The following is a 20,531-nucleotide window of genomic DNA, read 5'->3' on the forward strand; positions in this document are numbered from 1 at the left end:
AAATCAATATATTAAGAGTAGAAGGCAACATAAAATATAAATTACAGAGCTCTAATCTGAAAAGGTCCCACTAGATCCAGCATTTCTCACCCAATGTACTAATTTCAACACAGAATGGTGGGAGAGAAGATTTCAGGAAGAAAATCTGAACAAGTTATGAAGATACTGCTGAAATCTTATCTGTTTTCATATATGTAGCTAGTACTATGAGGCCTACGAGATAAAGCAAGACCACAGCTGAAGAACTGTTACAAAATTCATTCCAATGTGGAAACAGCGATATTGTATATTAGCCGAGAAGATTTAATTAACTAAACTCTTTGCTAACATGAAGCTCTGGTTAAGATACTTACTGGCTAGCTATCACTACACTTCCACTTCCTCTATGATACCCAAAATTACATGTAATAAAGATCCTGCACACAGAAGCCTGTACACACAAAGGTACAATTCATGTAATATCCTCACTCCTTTCTGGCAGTGGTGGGAGGGGAAAGAATAGCATAGAATACCCATTGCAGCTATACATCACTTAACGACGGGGATATGTTTTCCAAAACCTGCTGTTAAGCGAAGCAGTCATTAAGCAAATATTTATGTTTGTGTTCTTGCTGGAGGCCCCATAACTCTTTCAGAGTTATGCTAGCTCTAATTCAGGCTTTAGTGGCCTCCATGTGCCTCAGAATGGCCCTCAGAAGCATATATGAAAGCTACTTCCAGCTTTCAAAAAGTCATTTCGGTTTGCTTCCAAAAACATTCATTTTTATCAACATATTAATCAATTTCAATTAGAATTTGTGTGCAGAAGACAACCATGGTGATTTATTTGACATCACCAAGAAAAAACACACATTTTGTTTAAAATTCCAGTTTGCAACATAATACACCCTAAAAGGTATAATGCAAAACCTTTGGTCATGCATGCTTTTCTATGCATGCTTACTTAGAAGTAAGTCACAATGTATTCAGAGCAGCTTGCTCCAAGGAAAGTGTACATAGGATTGTAATTCTAAGGAAACAGCACCAGTGGGTGAGTGCGGGGAACAAAACAGTCCATAACCATAGTAGGCAAAGTACTAAAGCTTCTGATCACACCACTGCAGTCCCCCCCCATGGCTATTTCCTTCAAAGAAAAAAAAGAACACAGAAGTATAACTTGCATGTTTAGGGTCATGTCTAGTTTGGCATATAGTTTACAGAACTTTCCAGAAGAAAGGACGAAAAATTACTGGGCAAGCAGCATATTTCTCTGAGACATAAAATAAGGGTCCATTCTGTTCAGTTTGCAGAGTAATAGATATTCAGACATTTGAGACCTGAAGAAATTGCAGAGTTCAACTGACAACCTGAAGGGATTAAATAATCCAAAATATGAGCTCAGGAGATTACCTTACAGATATACAGGATGGAATGTTACGAATTGTAGCACCTGTACTAATCATTACAGGGGCTTTACAAATCCCTTAGAAGAGCTAAACTCAGAACTTCTGCTATGCATACAAGAGGCCCCAGGTTCAATCGCTGGCACCTCAAAACAGGGCTGGGAAAGATCCCCGTGTGAAACCTAGGGAAACCACTGTCAATCAGTATAGAAAATACTGACTTTGAGACTCAGTATAAGGCAGCTTCAGGTGTTATATAATTTGCTAGATTTCTTTCAATAGGAAATTCACAGTAATAAACACAATACCTGACATATTATTTGAAATACAAGCTCAGAAGTTAGAAATTTCCCCCATGGCTCTCCCCCCCCCTTTAACTAGAGAACCTTGCATCCACCCAGTCAAGTCCAGGCATTTACCATCTTCTTGTTTATACTCTTACCCCTTCCGTTTCCCCATATGGTTTAATTCCTTTTTAAAAGTCAACTAGCTATCTTTTGACTGTTTCCAGTCTAGTCCCTCTTCATAGGTAATTCAGTCGGTTGTCACATCTCTCGCTGATGCTTCTGTGGTTCTGACTTTTAGTAAGAACCCCTGGAGTTCAGTGCTGTACTGGGATACGGTTTTTCCCCAGATGATAGCACCATTTTGCCTGTTGCTTGGATTCGTGGCAGCAGACAAAAATTACCAGATCTTCTTCCATATCAACTGAGGCAATAAAAAGGGGAAGCAGGGAGCAGGAGCGCTAGCCACTAGATGCTACTCCCTTTGTTCTGCTTACTTTCTTCCTGCATAATCCCTGACACCATGTTAGAAGTTTAAAAAATTCAAACATAAATGGAAAAAATAAGAGCAATTGCATTCCTTCTGCATCTCTACAAAAAGAGCAGTTTTCTACTTTATTGACATGACACTCTGGAAAACTGTCCTCCCATACCTAACACACGATATATCAACTCACACGTTTAACTTTTTGTGTGTTCAGTGCCTGAACTGCCCCCCCAAAAAATGAAGGTAACATTTGCTTGACCTTCTGTTTTATCTTTCAGAGAAGTCTCTTGTCATTATAATTTGTTTCCTAACTACTATTTTCTTGTTTACTTTACCATAGTTAAGAATTAGATGTTTTCCCCTTCCATTTAAGTGCAACAAGTCTGTCCTTGCACATAATATTTTTCCTTACAACTGCATTTACATGTTGGGGTTAATAGGGCAGATGACTGATCTGAACTTGCATTTTACTAATTTTCCACAGTACTCCTAATTAACCCCTAAGGTACCAGAATTATGCAATTTCAAATAGATTTACTCCAATAGGAAGCCACACCTACTACCAGCTCCTTACATAAGAGTAGGAAGCACAGATACACCTGTAGCATAACTGGACTGTGATTTATACAATAAAATATTATACATCTAATATTTAATCACAGTTGTTTATTTGAAACAAGTGCTGCTTCACAGTCTCTAGTTCCCAACCTAAATCATTACAAGTATTTTATCTTTTATTCACCACAGATCACCTATTCTAATTGCCCTCCCCCAGATCTTATCCTGAAATACTATATATTGCACACATGATAGAAATTGAAATGATACCCTTTTATGAAAGTACCAAGTAATTATACTGATCCATTTCTAGATCTTAGAATTCCTATAATAATTATATTTCTGAATACCTGAAAAAAACCCGGTGGTACAGGACCTACTGGCATGCCATCTCCTGGGGGAATGTTTCCTAGCACTGGACTGGGAGCTGCTGCAGCGCTCTGAAAAGAACAAAGGAAAAATAAACCTTTGTCATTGCACAATAGGCATAAAACCGAAACACTACTTTGACCACAGTATGGCAAAGCAGAAAGCAACACTCTCTGCATGACATTTTCATTGTTTTCTGCTTTTGAATCAATAATGCTCACTATCAAAACACACGTGAAATCATTATATTAAATTTCAAAGTAAACTGAGTTATTGTTGCCACACTTGCATACAGAATGCACTTAGGGATGTAGGATCCTAACACTCAGTAACCTAAAGAAACACCAGTTTAATCATGTGCCTGTATATGGGTCTAATATAGCTCAGCCCAAATTTAGCTTCTAATCAAACAAGGGAAACCAGCATTTGTTAGCCATAGCAAACAAACATAGCACCCAGCTGCACTGGATGCCCTCCGGGGAGAAAGGCGGATTATAAATTAAATAAATGAATGAATGAATAGCAGCCAAAATTAAAAATATTTTGTGGACATGATACAAATAAAGTTAAGCATACTTAAAGAGCCAAACAAGACTGGACATGAAAGATCTGTGACTGGTTCCCAAATTTTTCCTCTTGCTCAAAAGCAGCTGTGAGGGGGAAAGGGGTGCTTTGGGGCTATGGTGCTGGGAAACATTTGGGGTATTAAAAAAAACAAAAACCTTCCTCATGTCATTCCCCTAATTTGGGTCAGGGCCACAGAGGGAGGAGGAGCCACCACAGGGGAAAATACATTGGGAGATCTTATCACATATCTTGTAAATCACTTTTCATTTGGTTCCCTAGTACAACAATTTAGGGACAAGCTACAGCAATGCTTCTCAGAGTGTCCACTGGCAACTCCCCCCCCCCAACATGCAGCATACTGACATTATATGTAGACACATCGGCAGAGATGTAGCACATCAGCTTACCTCATCTTTCCTACTTCCCTCTTCCTTTCCCACTGTCTCCTAGCCTCTCACAAGGCTTAGTGTGCAACCAAGTCCTGGGGCAAGCCTCAGGAGATGCTGAGAAGCTAGAAGCCACACCAATCATGATGCAGGCTGGCAGCTGATGACTCATTAACCAGCACTGATCCATGGACCACAGCCTGAGTAACACTGAGCTAGAGGATACAGCAGTATGACTGAACTCTAATTATGCTAAATTCATTTAAAATGTATATGGGGTGAGGTCATTGAAAGCACCACATGGCAGGGCAGACAGACAAGCTGAATCAAGCTCTTCTTTCCAAAAACATTTTTCCTCAGCTATATTTCTCCCTGATTACAGTTACTTTGGGTCTTGCAGCCCCACTCTTATAGTCAGCTAGAATCAATAGGGGCCTGGGAAGGGTTTACTTCCCCCGTCCATGCATACTGCCTTTGAATTTTTCCTCAATATCCTAGCTTATATCAATTTTGTGGTAACTTAACATAACACATGGTTCCAACACTGCAATATATATAGTTGAGCATATTCTTATTATTCCTCTGAGTCCAAGAAGATTTATGGATCTTCAGGTTTAGGTAGATTATGTAGTATCGGATCAATCAAAACTAGTATGGCCAACAGAGACAGCTGTCCTTGTGCCTACAGAACCTAGGTCTCAATGCTGCTAATTATAGATTTACTGCATGACCCTTTGCAGCTCACTATTTTCCTGCCTTGATTTCCTATTTTAAAATGGAAACTATAATGGCCAAACTTATAAAGAAAAATACGGCTGCAAAACACTTCCGAATATTAAAGAAATGCCACATTAATTTACAGCTTAATTAATTTACATTAATTTACAGCTGCGATACAAGGACATCTGCAAGAGGGATCTGAAGGCCTTAGGAGTGGACCTCAACAGGTGGGAAACCCTGGCCTCTGAGCGGCCCGCTTGGAGGCAGGCTGTGCAGCATGGCCTTTCCCAGTTTGAAGAGACACTTAGCCAACAGTCTGAGGCAAAGAGGCAAAGAAGGAAGGCCCATAGCCAGGAAGACAGACACACTACACTTGCTCCCAGTGTGGAAGGGATTGTCACTCCCGAATCGGCCTTTTCAGCCACACTAGATGCTGTGCCAGAACCACCATCCAGAGCGCGATACCATAGTCTTCCGAGACTGAAGATTGCCAACTAACATTAATTTAAAAAAATAAGATCTAATGTAAAGGTTTTATTAAATTTTAAATGAATTATGTTAGAACACTACGTTATATATGAAGTGCTTTTATATCTTTTGCGTGAAAGTAAAGTTTTAAAAAATTCAATTATATTAAAATCACCACAAGCTGTAACATGGGATTTGCTTACAGAGATTACTCTTGAGGGCTCACATTTCTCCCATGTCCGTTCTTTTAGAGATGGAAAAAAAGTTAAATGTTTAAAACAAACAAAAAAAAATTAGGTTTTCTAAATCTAACCCAGAATGAAATTAGTTACTTTCGGACATCCTTCAAACGAAATGAAGATTACAGTTTCAGATAAATCCCAGGTCGAGAGGAAAAATAAAAGCAAGATGACAATTTTTCCATGTATCAGAACTTCTGTTATATCTAATTTCTAAAGTCTTCCTCCCAGCAGAACATTTTGAAATTGTGTGGGTCTGAAGCACAGCAAAGACTTCTGACACAGCAATCTTATAAACAGGGAGCATTATGGAGATTTCCTTTCATTTTATTACTGATTTGCTGACATCTGCCCTATGGAACACACAGATTATTTTAATTAATGCAACTGGCTACTGGATGTCACTTTTACACCCAATATATTGAAGTATATCTGTAAATTAAACTTCCAAGTTTGTAGGCATACTGTCCCATGTAAGAAAGTGTATAGTGTAATTCTGATAACATAAGAATCTTGAGAGGTTGCAAGAGTTGATACTTTTACATTTCCCAAGACTAAAGAAAAATTGAGAAATACTATTAGATGGTTCAACATTTCTCCAACTACTTTTCAGGGATAAAAAAAGACAAGTCAAGTCTCTTAGTCAACTGTTTAGTCACTAAATTATACACTCCTTACCACCTAAATACTGTATCTAAAGTGGAATGCATCTGCATACATACAGCAAAAGTCAGCAACAAGGGTGGCACTACAGATGAGGCCCTGAAGCATATGCCCATAATATTTGCCTACATAGGCAGGGATCCACCTCTCTGTACCTGCAGTGCAAGTTGCAGCACCTTAGAATTGTTTGTTACAAAAATATGTGCAGTTGTGCAGTTTCCTCACGGTTCTAAGGCTGCTGTGACTTGAGCAGCACAGAATGTTGGAGTAAGAAGGGTCCCCGACAGTCATCTAGTCCAGCCCTTACTCAGTGCTGTGCTTCCATGTACTCAGCACAGTACTCAGTGCTTCCATGGCTCCAAGTGTTATCACAAAGTGCCCTAAATAGACACAAGTCAGATCAGCAGCTATTTCTTTTCTTCCACCCTCCAAGGGTGAGAGTAGAATGAACTGACGTCCCCACGGGCCTGCAGCTAGACTAGGACAGAAACTGAACCAGAGTCCGGAAGGGGGATGCATGGGAGATTTGTGCAAGGAGAAGAGCAAAAGGGGAAACTACCTTGTCATGGGGAAGGGCCCCCAACCCATAAATCTCTCACTGCCCAAGGCTATCACACAATATAAAAAGTAGGTAGAACCAAATACTAGGCTTTTTAGAAACACTGGTAGAACTGAATCTCTAGCTTTCTAGAAACTCTGGTTGCTGAATGCATATACCTACCTTTGACAAAACAGAACAATTTAAATAGGTGTACCCAAATCAAAGTATTTGAACTAGAACCCATTCTCAATATGTTTCATTTTTTTAAAAATGCGCGCACTACCAGATAGTTACAATGGATCCTTTAGTAGCATTTTATCTAGAAGTCATTCTCAAATGCAATGTTTTGAGCTCATGGAAATACTTGTTAAAAGTGATCATATATTCAACTGCCAGGGAGATACATTTTTGTGGTAGCTGCATTACCTTCTGGATATATCTGGGACCTCAGACCCAGATTTGTGTTAGGTACTGTTCATGGTTACAGCTGAGGAAATGGTGCACAGTGACTAGGTTCCATGTCATTGATTCAGGAACTATAGATTCAAACAACTGAAGAAGTCAGAACTTTTAAGTTATGCTCAAGCTACTGTAGATATATAGCTCCACTTTCAGTAGCCTCTTATTTTACATTCTGGGGTACTGCAGTCTTTTATTTATTCATGTTGATAAAATGAATTGCAGTATTCAACTATCTACAATAGGTTTTCATATCAAATTCACCTCATATCATATACCTTTACCATAAGGTAAGGAAAGCCCTGTTGGATTGAGTCTAGGTTCATCTAGCAGTGATCCCTGTTTGTCACAGTGGCCAGCTAGACTGACTGTGAATCTCACAAGAAAGAGCTGAAGGAACACTACTCTCCCATTGATGCTACTCTGCAACTGGTATTCAGAGAAAACCGCCATTGAACCTGGAGGAACGTACAGTCATTGTGACTAGTAGCCAATGCCAGACTTATCCATTGTTATTTTTTCCTAATTGGATTCCTCTAGTTCAGGGGTGTCCAAAGTTTTTGGAAGGAGGGACACATATCTCTGACACTGTGTTGGGGGAAAAAAGAATTAATTTACATTTAAAATGTGAATAATTTTACATAAGTTTACATAAATGAATATATTAAAGATTAACTTATATGAATGAATGAAGGTCTTGCAATAGCTCAAGGCCTATAAAAGGCTTTGCACAAAGCAAGGCTGACCTTTCCTTTGCTGCCGCTACTGCATCAGAGACGTGAAACGGCAAGCAGTAGAGGGAGCCCGCACCCCACAGTTCATGCAAGAGATCAAACAGTCGCCCTCACACTGAGAGCAGTTGTGTTGGGCCAATGTGGGCTCCAACAAATCTCCGGAGAGACAGAGGCTCATTGGAGACTGGGGGCTCCTTGAGGACCACATCGGGAGTCAGCAATGGTGCTTCTGTTGAAGTGTCACTTTGCAGAGCACCTGTCAGCTGCTAAACTACTAAGCTGCAAAATAAAGGGCAGCCCATGTGATAATTGGTCTCTCTTAGTGCCTCAGCAGCATCTCTCATCCCTCTTGGACTGACTTTTCAACTTTACTATTCCTTGCCGTCAGAGGCCTCCTTCTATCTCTCCCTCCTGGTATCTCAGCAGAAGTGGGGCTGCTAGAAAAGCTGTGCTGGTATAACCCAGTTATATGGGCTGTACTTCCAAGCAGTGACACCTCAGCAGAAACACCGCTGCTGAAAGGGTGGCGTGCATGGTAACTGGGTTTTCCCAATACCACCCTTTCAGGAGTGCTGCTTCTGCCAACATATCACTTCACAGCTCAGCAGCTGTGAGCAGCTAATGGTGGCACTGGGAAAGCCCAATTATAAAGAGCTTCTGTGGGCTGCATCTGTTCCACAGGCCTTATATTTCACACCTCTGGGTTGGAAGTTGCTGCCAAATCTCTACAAAACCCCCTAAAGCCCATCTTAATCATATTGCCCCAGAAGGTTATAACTTCCCCAGAAGGGTAAATTGGAACTCCACTGGGAGAAAAATGACTGCAAATATGGTTTGGGTGAGAAATGAGCAAGCCAAAAGATGCCACACCTCTCAGGCCCATCCAATATCACATTTTAAAAATCTCTATCCCATCTTGTAGGGATTTGGTGGTAATCTATCCTGACTCAGAAAGTCTTCTGCAATCTTGCTAACTTTGGTCTTTACATAAAAGATAATTCTGAGATTCAAATTGAGAGAAAAAAAGTTTATAAAAGTTTATAAAAAAGGCTTGGGGAAAATGGTAGCAAAAAGAGCCAAACCCTTCCTTTATCTGCACTTCTCTCCATAGAAAACTCTTTTTAACCATTTTGTTCTCTAGCTAGCATTCTAGTCTGAATACTGTGCAAAAACAAATAATGCCCATGTCTTGGAAAGGTGGAATTTATAGTTTGCTGTAACAGAAGTAAGGAAATTTAACCATTTCCTAGCCTACATAAAGAAACCCGATTGACTGAATATGGAATTATGGACTGAACCCTAAAGCAAGTTTACCGATATCCATACCATAGCATAGGTATGCCAATTTCATCCACATCTGGACTAATCCTATAGAGTAATTATATGAAAGATCATTCAATGGACTGTGAGCACATCCTGCTAAGTTTCTTCAACAAAGAAAAAAACGTACAGGTCCAGCCTATTTATATATGGATTTGACTTAACAGGAATGGCCACTGCAAATTAGAAGGAATGTGCTGATCCCTGGAGAAGGGCAAAAATGCATCCCTTTAAAATCAGTTTAAAAAACCAAACAGTCCTTTAACAATAGCCTCCTAATAGCCTCCTTAATGAGAGAGAGAGGGGGCAGTTGGCTGACAATCCATCAATCCTTCTCTCTCCAGCAGACCCCTCCCTTCCCCCTGAGCATATGAAAGGTAGGTGATCACTTTGCATTGGTGAAGGAGGGACTTGGAGGAGGACTGATTGATGGACTGTCTTCTCAATAACTCTTATCTTACATCACAAAGGTCAGCAAGGCTGTTTTTAAATCACCAGAGCAAAGAAACTTTGTTTTTTAAATTGATTTGCTATAGTGTGTTTTTTGCCATCCAGGTGAGTGCTTGGAATGGAACCCAGGTGAATAATGAGGCTCAACCTATAGTGGTCATTCTCTGATCACATGATGGAATAATCAATTGTCATGACCTTGGGAACAAAGTTTTTTACAACAGTGTACATTGTATGAGAAGGCAGCATGGCTGCTCTATCTGCAATGCCACAGATTTCAGGGTGAGAGAGATGAAAAAACACTGGATGTACTAGATGGCTTCAGAATGTGTTTCAGTACAATGATGGCCCCATCTTTATGAACAGAACAGATTAACAGTACCTACTGTAGATGACAAGGAAAAGGACAATATAAAGAAAGGCAAAGGAAAAAAAATCCATTGCTTGTAGAAATGTAAAGAAATAACCATATAAATAACCATATAAATAAAAACCTATGCAGAAGTGTGAAACAGATCTAAGTTGAAGCATATAGAGTACCAGATGTAGTGGCTTCAGGAGCTTGGGCTACCAGCTAGCAGAGAATCAATTATTTGTTTCACACTGTTTAATGCAAGCTTAATTACTTTAATTAACACTTGTAATTAAGTTAATTAACATTATTAAGCTTACTATAATCCATGATTTGATTATGGACCAAGAAATGTTGATTTTAATCTACAAGACCAACAATCCTTTAGCATCTTGCAACTTAAGGGAATTCCGTTATCTGCCACAGTGACCGCAGCAGTGTAAGTGGAAAAGCATTGCCAAAGTATTATTCAATTGATGGAACAACTAAATAGCTAAGATCAAACAGGGTATTTTCCTTACTGATAATTTCAAGCTTCTAGGTCTCTTAAACTGGCCAACAGAAGGGGTGATGGAGAGGTAAGAGCTTGGAATAAGATAAACTGTACACAACCAGCTTTATCTGGTGAGGAAAATTCTAGACAGAACAGTATATTTCTAATAGTCAATGAATAAACTATTTAAGGACTTGCCATGAAACTATGATAAAAAAAATATAGGAGTTTGATGCTGCCATGATTCAATGCACCAGCCAATAGAGTTTACTTCCAGGGTCATTTTCAGTAACAAAAGATGCATGCCTAATTTGGCTTTGTGAGGAAGAAGTGCCTGTGTGCAGTTGCCACTTTGGAGCAAGTCAGGAAAGAGGTCTTCATCTTCCATCCTTCAGAAGTGGAAAAGGAGAAGAACTGTCTTCACCCATCCAATACCAAGGCCTGTAAGGATGTGTATGCATGGAAGGGTCTAAAACCCTCCATGCCCTGGAGCCCAACCCACTGGCAAGAACCCTGAGAATACTGTCCTCTCCTCCATCTGTTTCCCTTGTTAACCAAAAACCAGGAGTCACTGCCATCAGCAGGGAGATTTAGGGAATGCAACACTCTGTACTTTTAATTAGTTGAAATGAGACTATGAGTCTCCCTTGTCTCTGAAGAAAAAGAATTTTCCACTTGTCTGTGACCTGAAGACCCACGGCATGAGCTGCCTGCTGGTACATCCCCTCTTCCCCGGCTGACCAGAGTTTCCCATAGCGCCAACAAGGCGTTGCTAAGTATAAGTCCAAGTTGAGAAGAAAACCGATTTAAGAAATTACATCTGTGGTAGTGGGAGCTGATCAATCTTGAGTACTTTAACTAAGCACTGTAACTAAGAGTTAAAGTTTTAACTTTAACTTTAACTAAGAGTTAGTTTTAACTAAGAGTGTCACTTAGGCCTAGCAAAGCTTAAGCAGCTTTGGGCTTGGACAAGTGTTTATGAAAATATGTATAACATAAAAAGCAGGCAGTAGCTGGGAATCATGTGTATGTAGAGTACACATTCTGAAAACCTTGTTAGTACAGTTTAGATAAACAATTCTAGTTTGAATTCTGTTCTTCCAGGTTGATTCTGCTGATGTATTTCAGGGTAAGGTTCTGAGCTGGAAAGGAAGTAATCTGGTAAATTCTCACCTCAGCCAAAACTAGGTAAACCACTATTCCCCTGGCCCAGGGCTTTTCCAACTGGGGTGTCACAACACCCCAGACTGAAGGCCCTGGCCTCTGCCCTTAAGGAGTGGGGGCAAGGAGGAAGCAGCTAAGGGGGCTGCAGTTCTGGTTGCGGAGGTGGAGTGCGATCACTCCACTTTTACTTTTGAAGACCTGGGGAGCCCTGCAGAGGGTCACGCAGGGCTTCCTGCATCCCTGGGAGGCTGCAGGAGGCTCTGGTAAGTCCAGCCAAGTCCCTGCAGCTCCCTTAGCAACGTGATCCTGGGGATCGAATCGCTGCCTCTTCCCCCTGCCCCTGAAAGGACTTACTGTGGGGCTCGAACTCTCTTGGAGTTTGAAAACTGCTGCCCTAGCCTCTCATTTGCTATATGGGAATACTAGCACTGGCCTACCTTACCTTCTTTCTCAGCCCTCAAACTTGTTAAAAACTATTTACACTCTACGCTGAAAGATGAAAAACTAAACTGTCTAAGTCTGATGCATGTGGAATCATTTGTGCTTAGGAAAAACAATTTCAGTCCTGTTCTTGAATGGTTTGCTGACAGAATTCCAAAGAAATTTTTTTAAATTGAAGGTTGTTTTTGGTATACTTTGTGACTTTCAAAGTATTACAATACTGAACAATTACACCCCCAAAATGTGCTTTCCTGAAGAGATTGGGGGGGGCAAAATACCTTTAAGTCTAGGGGCCTGGCCATGGGTCAATTTGGCCCTGCAAGTAGGTTCTTACAGCCGAAACCTAACCTGTGCTGGTGCAGTGATGGGATATTTTTCCCCTTACCCCACATAATGTCCCAGCCTGCCCTATGGGACTTCTTGTTTCCATGCCAGTTGTATAGCTGATCCAAATCTGGGAAGCCTGATTAGCGTCCACACACTGCCTCTTTGAGGCTCAGAAAAGCCTCCGGAGGCAAGGGAAGTGCAGCTTCCCCTTGTCTTCGGAGGCTTTGTATAGTGTCAAGTCTCACTTGATGACAGGTGTGTCAGTCCGCATCCCTGTTGCTAAGTGATGCGCAACTGTACATACCTTTACATTATCAAGTTCTCTGAGCACTGGTGCTAAGCTCCAGTGCCAGGGATCATAAACATGCTGCAAAGCACATTTACGGCACCCTCCATGTAGGGAGCACTGGTGCTGGCCGAGCACCAGAGGGGTGCCACCTGGAGCAAGGGAAGAGCTCCGCACAGCAGTAAGGACATTTGAGGAACTGGGGCAAAAGGAGGGTGGGACTGGCAGAGCCCTGCTCTGTTGTATCCTAGCCTCCGTTACAGACTGCAAATCCTGACACAGAGGTTCTTAAGTTTGCGCCAGCAAAATAGCTGGTGCAGACTTGAGAAGCCCTACTGTAGGGCCTGGGCTTTTCTCAGGGGAAAGTGACAAAAGTATATACAGTGGTAGCCATTTTGGTGCTGCTACGAATAGGATTGGGCTGTGAGTTAGATACCATTTTGTTCTTGAGGCTTCCCCAACTTGCAGAAACAGATTTTGAGAGCTACAGAGGTTTTTAAAGGGTAGGGAGAATAAAAAACATAGAAAAATTGTGCCACTTCCCATCTTGCACAAGAAGGAAACGGCACTCACCCAAGAAAAGATTGTATCCAACCCAATGCTGGAAATCATCACCAGTGTTCTCAACAAATGGTTATTTCCCAGACTTTAAACCAAATAACAAATAACCAAACAACAAATAGTTATTTCCCAGGCAGTGTGCACCTGAAAATATATGGTATTTTTTGTTCCTCTTTCTAAAGTGGAAAATTTTGAGATTTTCTCAAGTATGTATTTAAAAAAAGAAGTAGTAGTCTCCCACATAGCGCAAAGATTATACAAATCAAGTTTGGAGTCTGTCCAGTGCAGTGAACTTCCATAGTAGTCATCTTCATAGGAGGTAAACTTATGACTTATGCTAGAGAGTGCATTTTGTATTCTTAAATGATGACACAATGAACAAGACTACAATTTAGTTAGCGGTTTTAAATGACATATCTAACAGCCGAAATCAACAATACATACAGTCTTGTTGCCTTGTGTATACAAAATGTTGAAACTATAATCATTCACTAAAATAATGGTATAACCTTAACAATCAACTTTCAAAATATAAACAAAATGAGAGAAGCAACCACATGATTTAAATTTAGCATAATTTGATTTTCCATGTAAAACTGTAAATTTGGTTGAAGTATCATTCATTACTCCAATAGTCAAATACAAATATCACTAGCATTTAAAATTGTTGCAGTCATGAAAAAAAAATGCTTACAAAAAATGATTAGGCAAGCATCTTGCTTAATACTACTACATGAAGCAGTAGTAAAAAAGTTCTACATAATCAACAAGAATAGCCAAAATATGTGATAAATATATTCAACAGCATGAATGTATAATGTTTCATAAGGATGCTACCACAGTAAACGGAGTTTAAATATCACATGCATATTTTAAGACTATGATCAAATTTTGTACTACAATTAGTCAGTTCCTGTGCCAATGTAGTATGTCAACCAAACACACTAATACACAGGAGCCATCAGAGATGTGATGCCACTATTCTTCCCAATACACTCTGCAAAAGGGTTTTCTGGGCTTAGTTCCTGTAGCAATAGGATTAGTGAGAAAGAGCAAAGCATCTTGGCCTTACTTCTCAATACAGGGTGTACCATAGTTTCAGCCTCTAGAGCAGCTCCAGTACATTTTCATCTGTAGCAGCTAAACTGGATTCATAGGACCAGCGGGGCATTCTTTTAACATTAAGGAGCTATTATTTTGTGCAATGTAACAGAGGTACAATTCCACTTTTACTGAAATATCTTTCAGCTTCAATTCACACAGCCATATTTATCATGCTACTGTAAACTGGAAGAAATGGAACTTATTTCTAAGGTAAATGAACTCAGGGTTCACAGCTAGAGAGCATACTAGCACTTTCATGCCTCTGATATGTTAAAGTACTTAAGGACATTTAGAACTAGATCTTAAAGATAAGCTACAAATACTTAGCTTATGTACAAAGGTGATACTTCAAATATATTCTTCCCAGAAGTAAGACTTAGCTGCTCAACCCTCAAGTTCTTTTGAGACCACAATTCCTTCTATCTGATGGAAACCACAATACTCACAGCAATTATTTTCCTCCAATCTGCACATCTACCCCATTACTGCCAAATAACTAAGGTGTAATTACAATGGGCTCCTACTGAGGTCATTGACATGACACCCCTTGATTTTTTGTTTAATAGAACGATTGCACTGAATGGCTTTTGGTCAGAACATTTTAATAATACAGGTGTAAACTATTTATCCACGGATTTTTTATCTTCAACAGATAAACAGATAAATCTTCACGGATTTGTCTCAACAGGAATGGGGTGGGGGGAACTGAAAGTTGAACACACCTTTGCCTCCTTTGCCCTGCCTCCCTTTCAAGGCAGCCCAAACCACTGCAAAAAGGCTCTGCCTCGAACAGGTAGGGAAATAGCCATGGAGCCATGGAAGAGGTTCCCCTTTCAGTAAGACTCCTGGAGCCCCTGAGTCAGCTGAAGAGGGGACAGAAAACCTCTGTAGCCAGAGCACTGCAGCAAAGTGGAGCGCTCTCTCTCGCTCTCTCTCTCTCACTCACACACACAGGGGCAAGTGCAGTAGCAACAGAGGGGATTGCTTTAAAAAACCCAGGGAGTGTTTCCCAATCCCCCCCTCAGACTGAGATGGTGCAGGCTCCAGCCATGCTCCAGCCTATGGAAACAAAACAGCCCAGCAAGCAACTCTTCCCAGCAAGCCAAAGCATGAGATTTAGGCTACAATCTGATCCACACTTTCCTGGGAGTAAGCTCCATTGACTAAAATTGGACTTACTTCTGAGTAGGCAAGAATATGACTGGACTCAGGCTACAATCCGATCCACACTTTCCTGGGAGTAAGCCCCACTGACTACAATGGGGCTTACTTCTGAGTAGGCAAGTATAGGACTGGACTCTTAAAAGCTCAGCATCCCACCTGTAAAAGAAGCAGGGACAGCTGGCAACAGGAGGGCTGAGCACAGGAGGGGGAGGGGGAGGAGCTGAGGGGAGGGGATTGATAACAGCTGCCTTAGTTTCCTTCCATCCCCAAGTGTCAGGCTGCAGCATACTTGCATAACTTTATGGAATTTAGCACATGTTTTTTCTTAATGGTGCCGGGTCATGGAACAGAACTCACGCACATAAATAGGCTCCACCTGTATAATATTCCAATAATGTTCTATTTGTAAAACATTTTACATATTTTGAAAAATTCACGTAGTTCAGAGCTAAACACACCTTGTCATGGTTAAGTAATGTAAGAATGCTAGGTTGCACTATCTGTAGGGCAGACTACAAGTCTGTTAATAAGCCTACTTTAAAAAAAGTGTGGAAGAACATTAAATTATTTTTGCTGGAAGAGAAGATGAGCAGCTCCACTGCCACTATTGAAGCCTCAGGCAGGGAGGTGGAGAACCTGGTAGTAGGTGTTTTTGCTTGTAGTAATTCTTTAATTAAATTTTTAAGGCGTGTTCTAGGAACATAACCTTGTGTAGAGTATAATACATGGAAAAATAGTAATGACATGGGAAATGGAAGTTTTGCTTACCTGTAAATTCCCATTCCCTGTGGAGGCAATTGTCACATTCAAGATAGCTCCTCCTCTTAGCTACAGGCATATGCATAACTAATTGTAAAAGGGAGGGTTTGCCGAACTTCCCAGGCTCAGCCCAGCAAACTAAGAACAATTAATCCTACAAAACCTAACCTACACACCTGAAATAAAACACTCTGGAGTAAACACAGAGAACATGTTGAATAGGTATTCCTGGGAACTCAAGTTTTACAAACTTTGAATTTGATCGTGCGAGTGAGCTTAGCACTGGATTAACTCATACCTGCCTAATTCTCAATCTGACAAGCAATCTGCCCCCAACTCTGCAGACTTCCTTAGCAAGGCAGAACCCAGAGAGGGCTGGAGTGTATTCTAAAATTCTATGAGGTTATATAGGTGAGAGCAAGAAGAGTGAAGCAAGGATGTTGGTTAAGATGCTCCTTTCTCCTTCTTCAGGGAACTCAGCATTTGAGCTGTCCATGGAAAGACTGGCCCAAAGTTGCATGGAAGGCTTGATAGAAGGTCAAATTTCATAGAGCGAGAGGCAGTAAAAAAAGAGTACCAGACACACAGATGTCAGAGCATGTGGGTATGACTTAAGGTTGGGGAGAACCAGACATTCACAGAGTCCAGGTCAGTGTCCTGATTTTGGAAACAATACCACTATATCCTGAATGCAGCATCTATAGTATATGAATGAGAAAAAGCTTTGTAGGGTCCAATCCTCTTAGGCCATAGCACTGAGCTCCAGCGCTAGCATAAACATACCATAAAGCACATTTATGGCACTGTGGGAGGAGGGAGTGCCAGAAGAAGGATGCGATGCACCAGCCGGAGGATGGTAAGACTGCTGGGCAGCGATCCAGCCTTTCCGGACTTTGTTCAGACGGGGCAGGAGAGGAATGGACTGGCAGAGACCTCCTTACTGCCATATCCTATCCTCCATGATGAACTGAAAAGCCTGATACAGAGGTTCTCAAGAAAGACAGCCAGCACTTAAGGCCCCATTGCAGGGCCTGGGGATTTCCTCGGGGGAAGGGGGTGACAGGGAAGAAGACCTCTGGTGGCTTCCTCGTACCCGCAGGATACAGTGGTAGCCATTTTGGCGCCACTGTTCCTGCAGGCACCAGGAAGCACAGGATTGGGTTGCCTGTCAGGTTGATCATGAAGTTGGGGGCTCTGAAGCTAGCAAGACAAGTTTGAACATTCCTCTCTTTCCATGGATGAAATCTAATGAGGATATAATCTGAACAGGGAAACAAAGTGGTAACTTCTGTATGCCATGCCATCTTTCTTCCACAATACCCTCAGGGCCTAAAGATCCTGGGAAGACAGAAGATTTATTCTCTAAACCGAAAATGATTGTGGTGGTAAGCAAAGCCCAAATATTCTTTTGGACCGAGACTAGAACTGATGCGAGGATATGGAGATGTGTTTTTGAAAGATCTATAGATTCCACAAAAATCATGAACCCTGATGCTGCTGATACTTGTTAGTGGGTATGACTCTTTATTTTGCTTGCAACTTAAGAAATCACTGGAAAGGTATAAAGGAAGTAGTGAGACAACTGAAGAAAAACATCTGAACAAAGAATGGAAATGGCACCCTGGAGTAGAATTCTTTATGCTTTGTATTTTCCTTTCAAAGAGATCTCTCCACCCCTACTCCCTGAGAAAGTAATTTGCTGACCACTTACATATAGAAGGATAGTGTGACTTCCACTAGCTTTCAACAAGTGAATACTTTTAACCTGAAGCATGAAAGCTTCAAATACTACTCTGGACATGTATATATGCTGTTGAGATGATGTCAAGGTTGAAAATATAAAAATATACATAAGGCACAGCTTATGGTAGTTAGCCTTTTCATTATACAGTACTCTATGCTATGGCAACTATCATACCAGATACCAGAATATCATTCAGAGATACATGCAAATAAAGAAATGGTGGAAATGCTTCACATCAGTGCATACATCTTGATTCCAAGATGAAAACGTGTTTAAGATAACAGTTCACAAAACAAGTTTGTTAAATTTTAAAAATGTGAAACTAAACACCTCAAAATCCAAATGGAAATGAATCTCAGAAACTTGAACAATATCCACACACTTTAAAAAAACGGCCCATTTCAGGATCAAAATTGCATTTTACTTTTCAAAGTGTTTCACAAGCAAACACTGGCAAGCAACCAGCCAAGCTATCATTACTGAAAGCAATAAACGAACAGTGTTTGACTGACATTCCCTAATTACCAACTTTGCTTACACTAAGAACCAGAAAATGTCTACATGGACGTTGCTCATTAACTACCATTTACAACCTAAGACTTGCTTCACCTGCAATCTGTATACTGCTTAGGGCAGCTACAGCAGTGTAACAACTCAAGTTACCTTGAGAGCCAGAATGGCATAGTGGTATGGAAGTCAGACCTGGAAGATCCAGGTTCAAATCCCTGCTCAGCCAAGAAGCTTACTGGGTGAACTTGGGCCAGTCATTCTATCTCACGCTCACCTACCTCACAGGGTTGTTGTGAGGACAAACAAAGGGGTGGAACCGTGTTCACCACCCTGAGCTCCTTGGAGGAAGAGCAGTATAAAAATGTGAAAAATACATCTGTTACAAGAGCACGCTCACACTGTAGTAATATCTGTACTAACTGCTTAGAATGTCAATTTATTGTAAGATCATATGAATGCCATACAATTACGGCAATTTTTTAAAACTCCAGAGATGGCATTATACTACTATACTATACAACCAGCAATTATAACTCTTCTGAACCCATTTTTGGTTCAACACCTTTAAAAAAGTAGTTGTTTAATGTGCCAAAAGGAAAGGTATAAAGGATGTATCCCTGATGAATCCCAGTAGAAACAGAAGATCACTGCTGATCCTTACAACATAAGTAGAACAGAGTAATAAATTCCTAAAATACATACATACATACATACTTGACAGCACATTGTCAAAAGACTAACTTCAGTAAAAACATACAACCCAATCCAATGCAAAGCCCATGTGGCAATGCAATGACACCCAGACTATGCTGAATCTTATGGGGGATTTATGGCTGCTAGAGGTCTTTGTGGGGTAAGGGGACATTTGTCACCCTGCTCCAGGGTAAGACCCAGCAGCTGCGACAGGTCAAATCAAACCTGTACCAGTGATCTTGTAGGGCAGGTTTACATTGATCTGTGTAGGTGGATCAAACCTAGGAAGGGGTTTTTGATATAGCACTTGCTTGTGCAGCCAATTTCACCCCCTCACAGGCCTGAACTACCCACATGCCTCATCAACACCCATACATGCGCTGAACTTACCTGCTCTGGCAGGTTTCCTGATTACTGCCAGTGCCAGCGGGAAGGCTTTGGCCATGCTTTAGCACCATGATTTATGCTGCTTCTGTGTATGACACAACATGCTTTCCACTAGCACAGGCCCTTGTTGGGATTGGGCTGATAGTTATATACATCCTAACAGGAAAAGCTTTCGGTAGCCAGCTCTATTGCTCCACTTTATGAAATCTGTATGAATATATTACTTTACAATACACTACATTTCCCCTGGGGGCTGGGGATAAGAATAGGCCCTCAGTTTGGCTGTACTTGTCGAAAGAGGCGACTAAACAGCCACCGGGTAGATGGGGCTCGTCAGCCTGGGAAGGCAACTCATCTGAGAGAAGGAAAACTCTGATCCCAAACCTCCACTGCCTTGTGACTACATCCAGTTAAGGAAAAGGCTTCAGGAGTCAACCTAGAGGCAAAATCAGGAGCCGGAGTCCCTGAGGCAGTTCATGGCTGAACACAGTCACGTTCTGGCAACTCCTGCGACGCCGCTGGAACCAACCGTATTGGCTTCTGCCTTTCCACTGGACCATTTCAGTGATGTGGAGAGGGGGGATTTGCTGCATGGGTAACAGCCTATCCTCCATACCTACTTTGCCCAGGCTTCGCGTACTGGAGAGGACACTGTTCCAGAACCACCATTCAGAGCGCGATACCATAGTCTTCTGAGACTAAAGGATGCCAACAAGAATACACTACACAGGAGTTCAGTTCAGTTCAAACATTCATTGGTAGATGTTATATGACTAAAAGAAAGGACTGTGAAAGACTACTGAACATTCGTGACACACAAGCAGTTAGAGAAGTTCCAGTTTACATGCTTAACTTTTGAACAAACATGTGATTTCCCCTAATTCTAAGACCCAAGAGTGATTTTCTGTAGGGGTTAATT

At 41.1% G+C, this 20,531-nt stretch overlaps 1 protein-coding gene across 2 annotated transcripts in view; it reads right to left on the minus strand.

The window, feature by feature from the left end:
• The window catches only part of SSBP2 (single stranded DNA binding protein 2), a 166,507-nt gene that overhangs the window by 66,168 nt on the left and 79,808 nt on the right, over nt 1-20,531 (minus strand). For both annotated transcript variants that reach the window (XM_066614002.1, XM_066614001.1), the window contains exon 5: nt 3,062-3,151. In XM_066614002.1, coding sequence (XP_066470099.1) covers nt 3,062-3,151 — 90 coding nt within the window. The remainder of the gene's footprint in view (nt 1-3,061; nt 3,152-20,531) is intronic.

The sequence above is a fragment of the Tiliqua scincoides genome, chromosome 2, assembly GCF_035046505.1.
Source record: "Tiliqua scincoides isolate rTilSci1 chromosome 2, rTilSci1.hap2, whole genome shotgun sequence".
In the NCBI taxonomy this organism is placed as follows: domain Eukaryota; kingdom Metazoa; phylum Chordata; class Lepidosauria; order Squamata; family Scincidae; genus Tiliqua; species Tiliqua scincoides.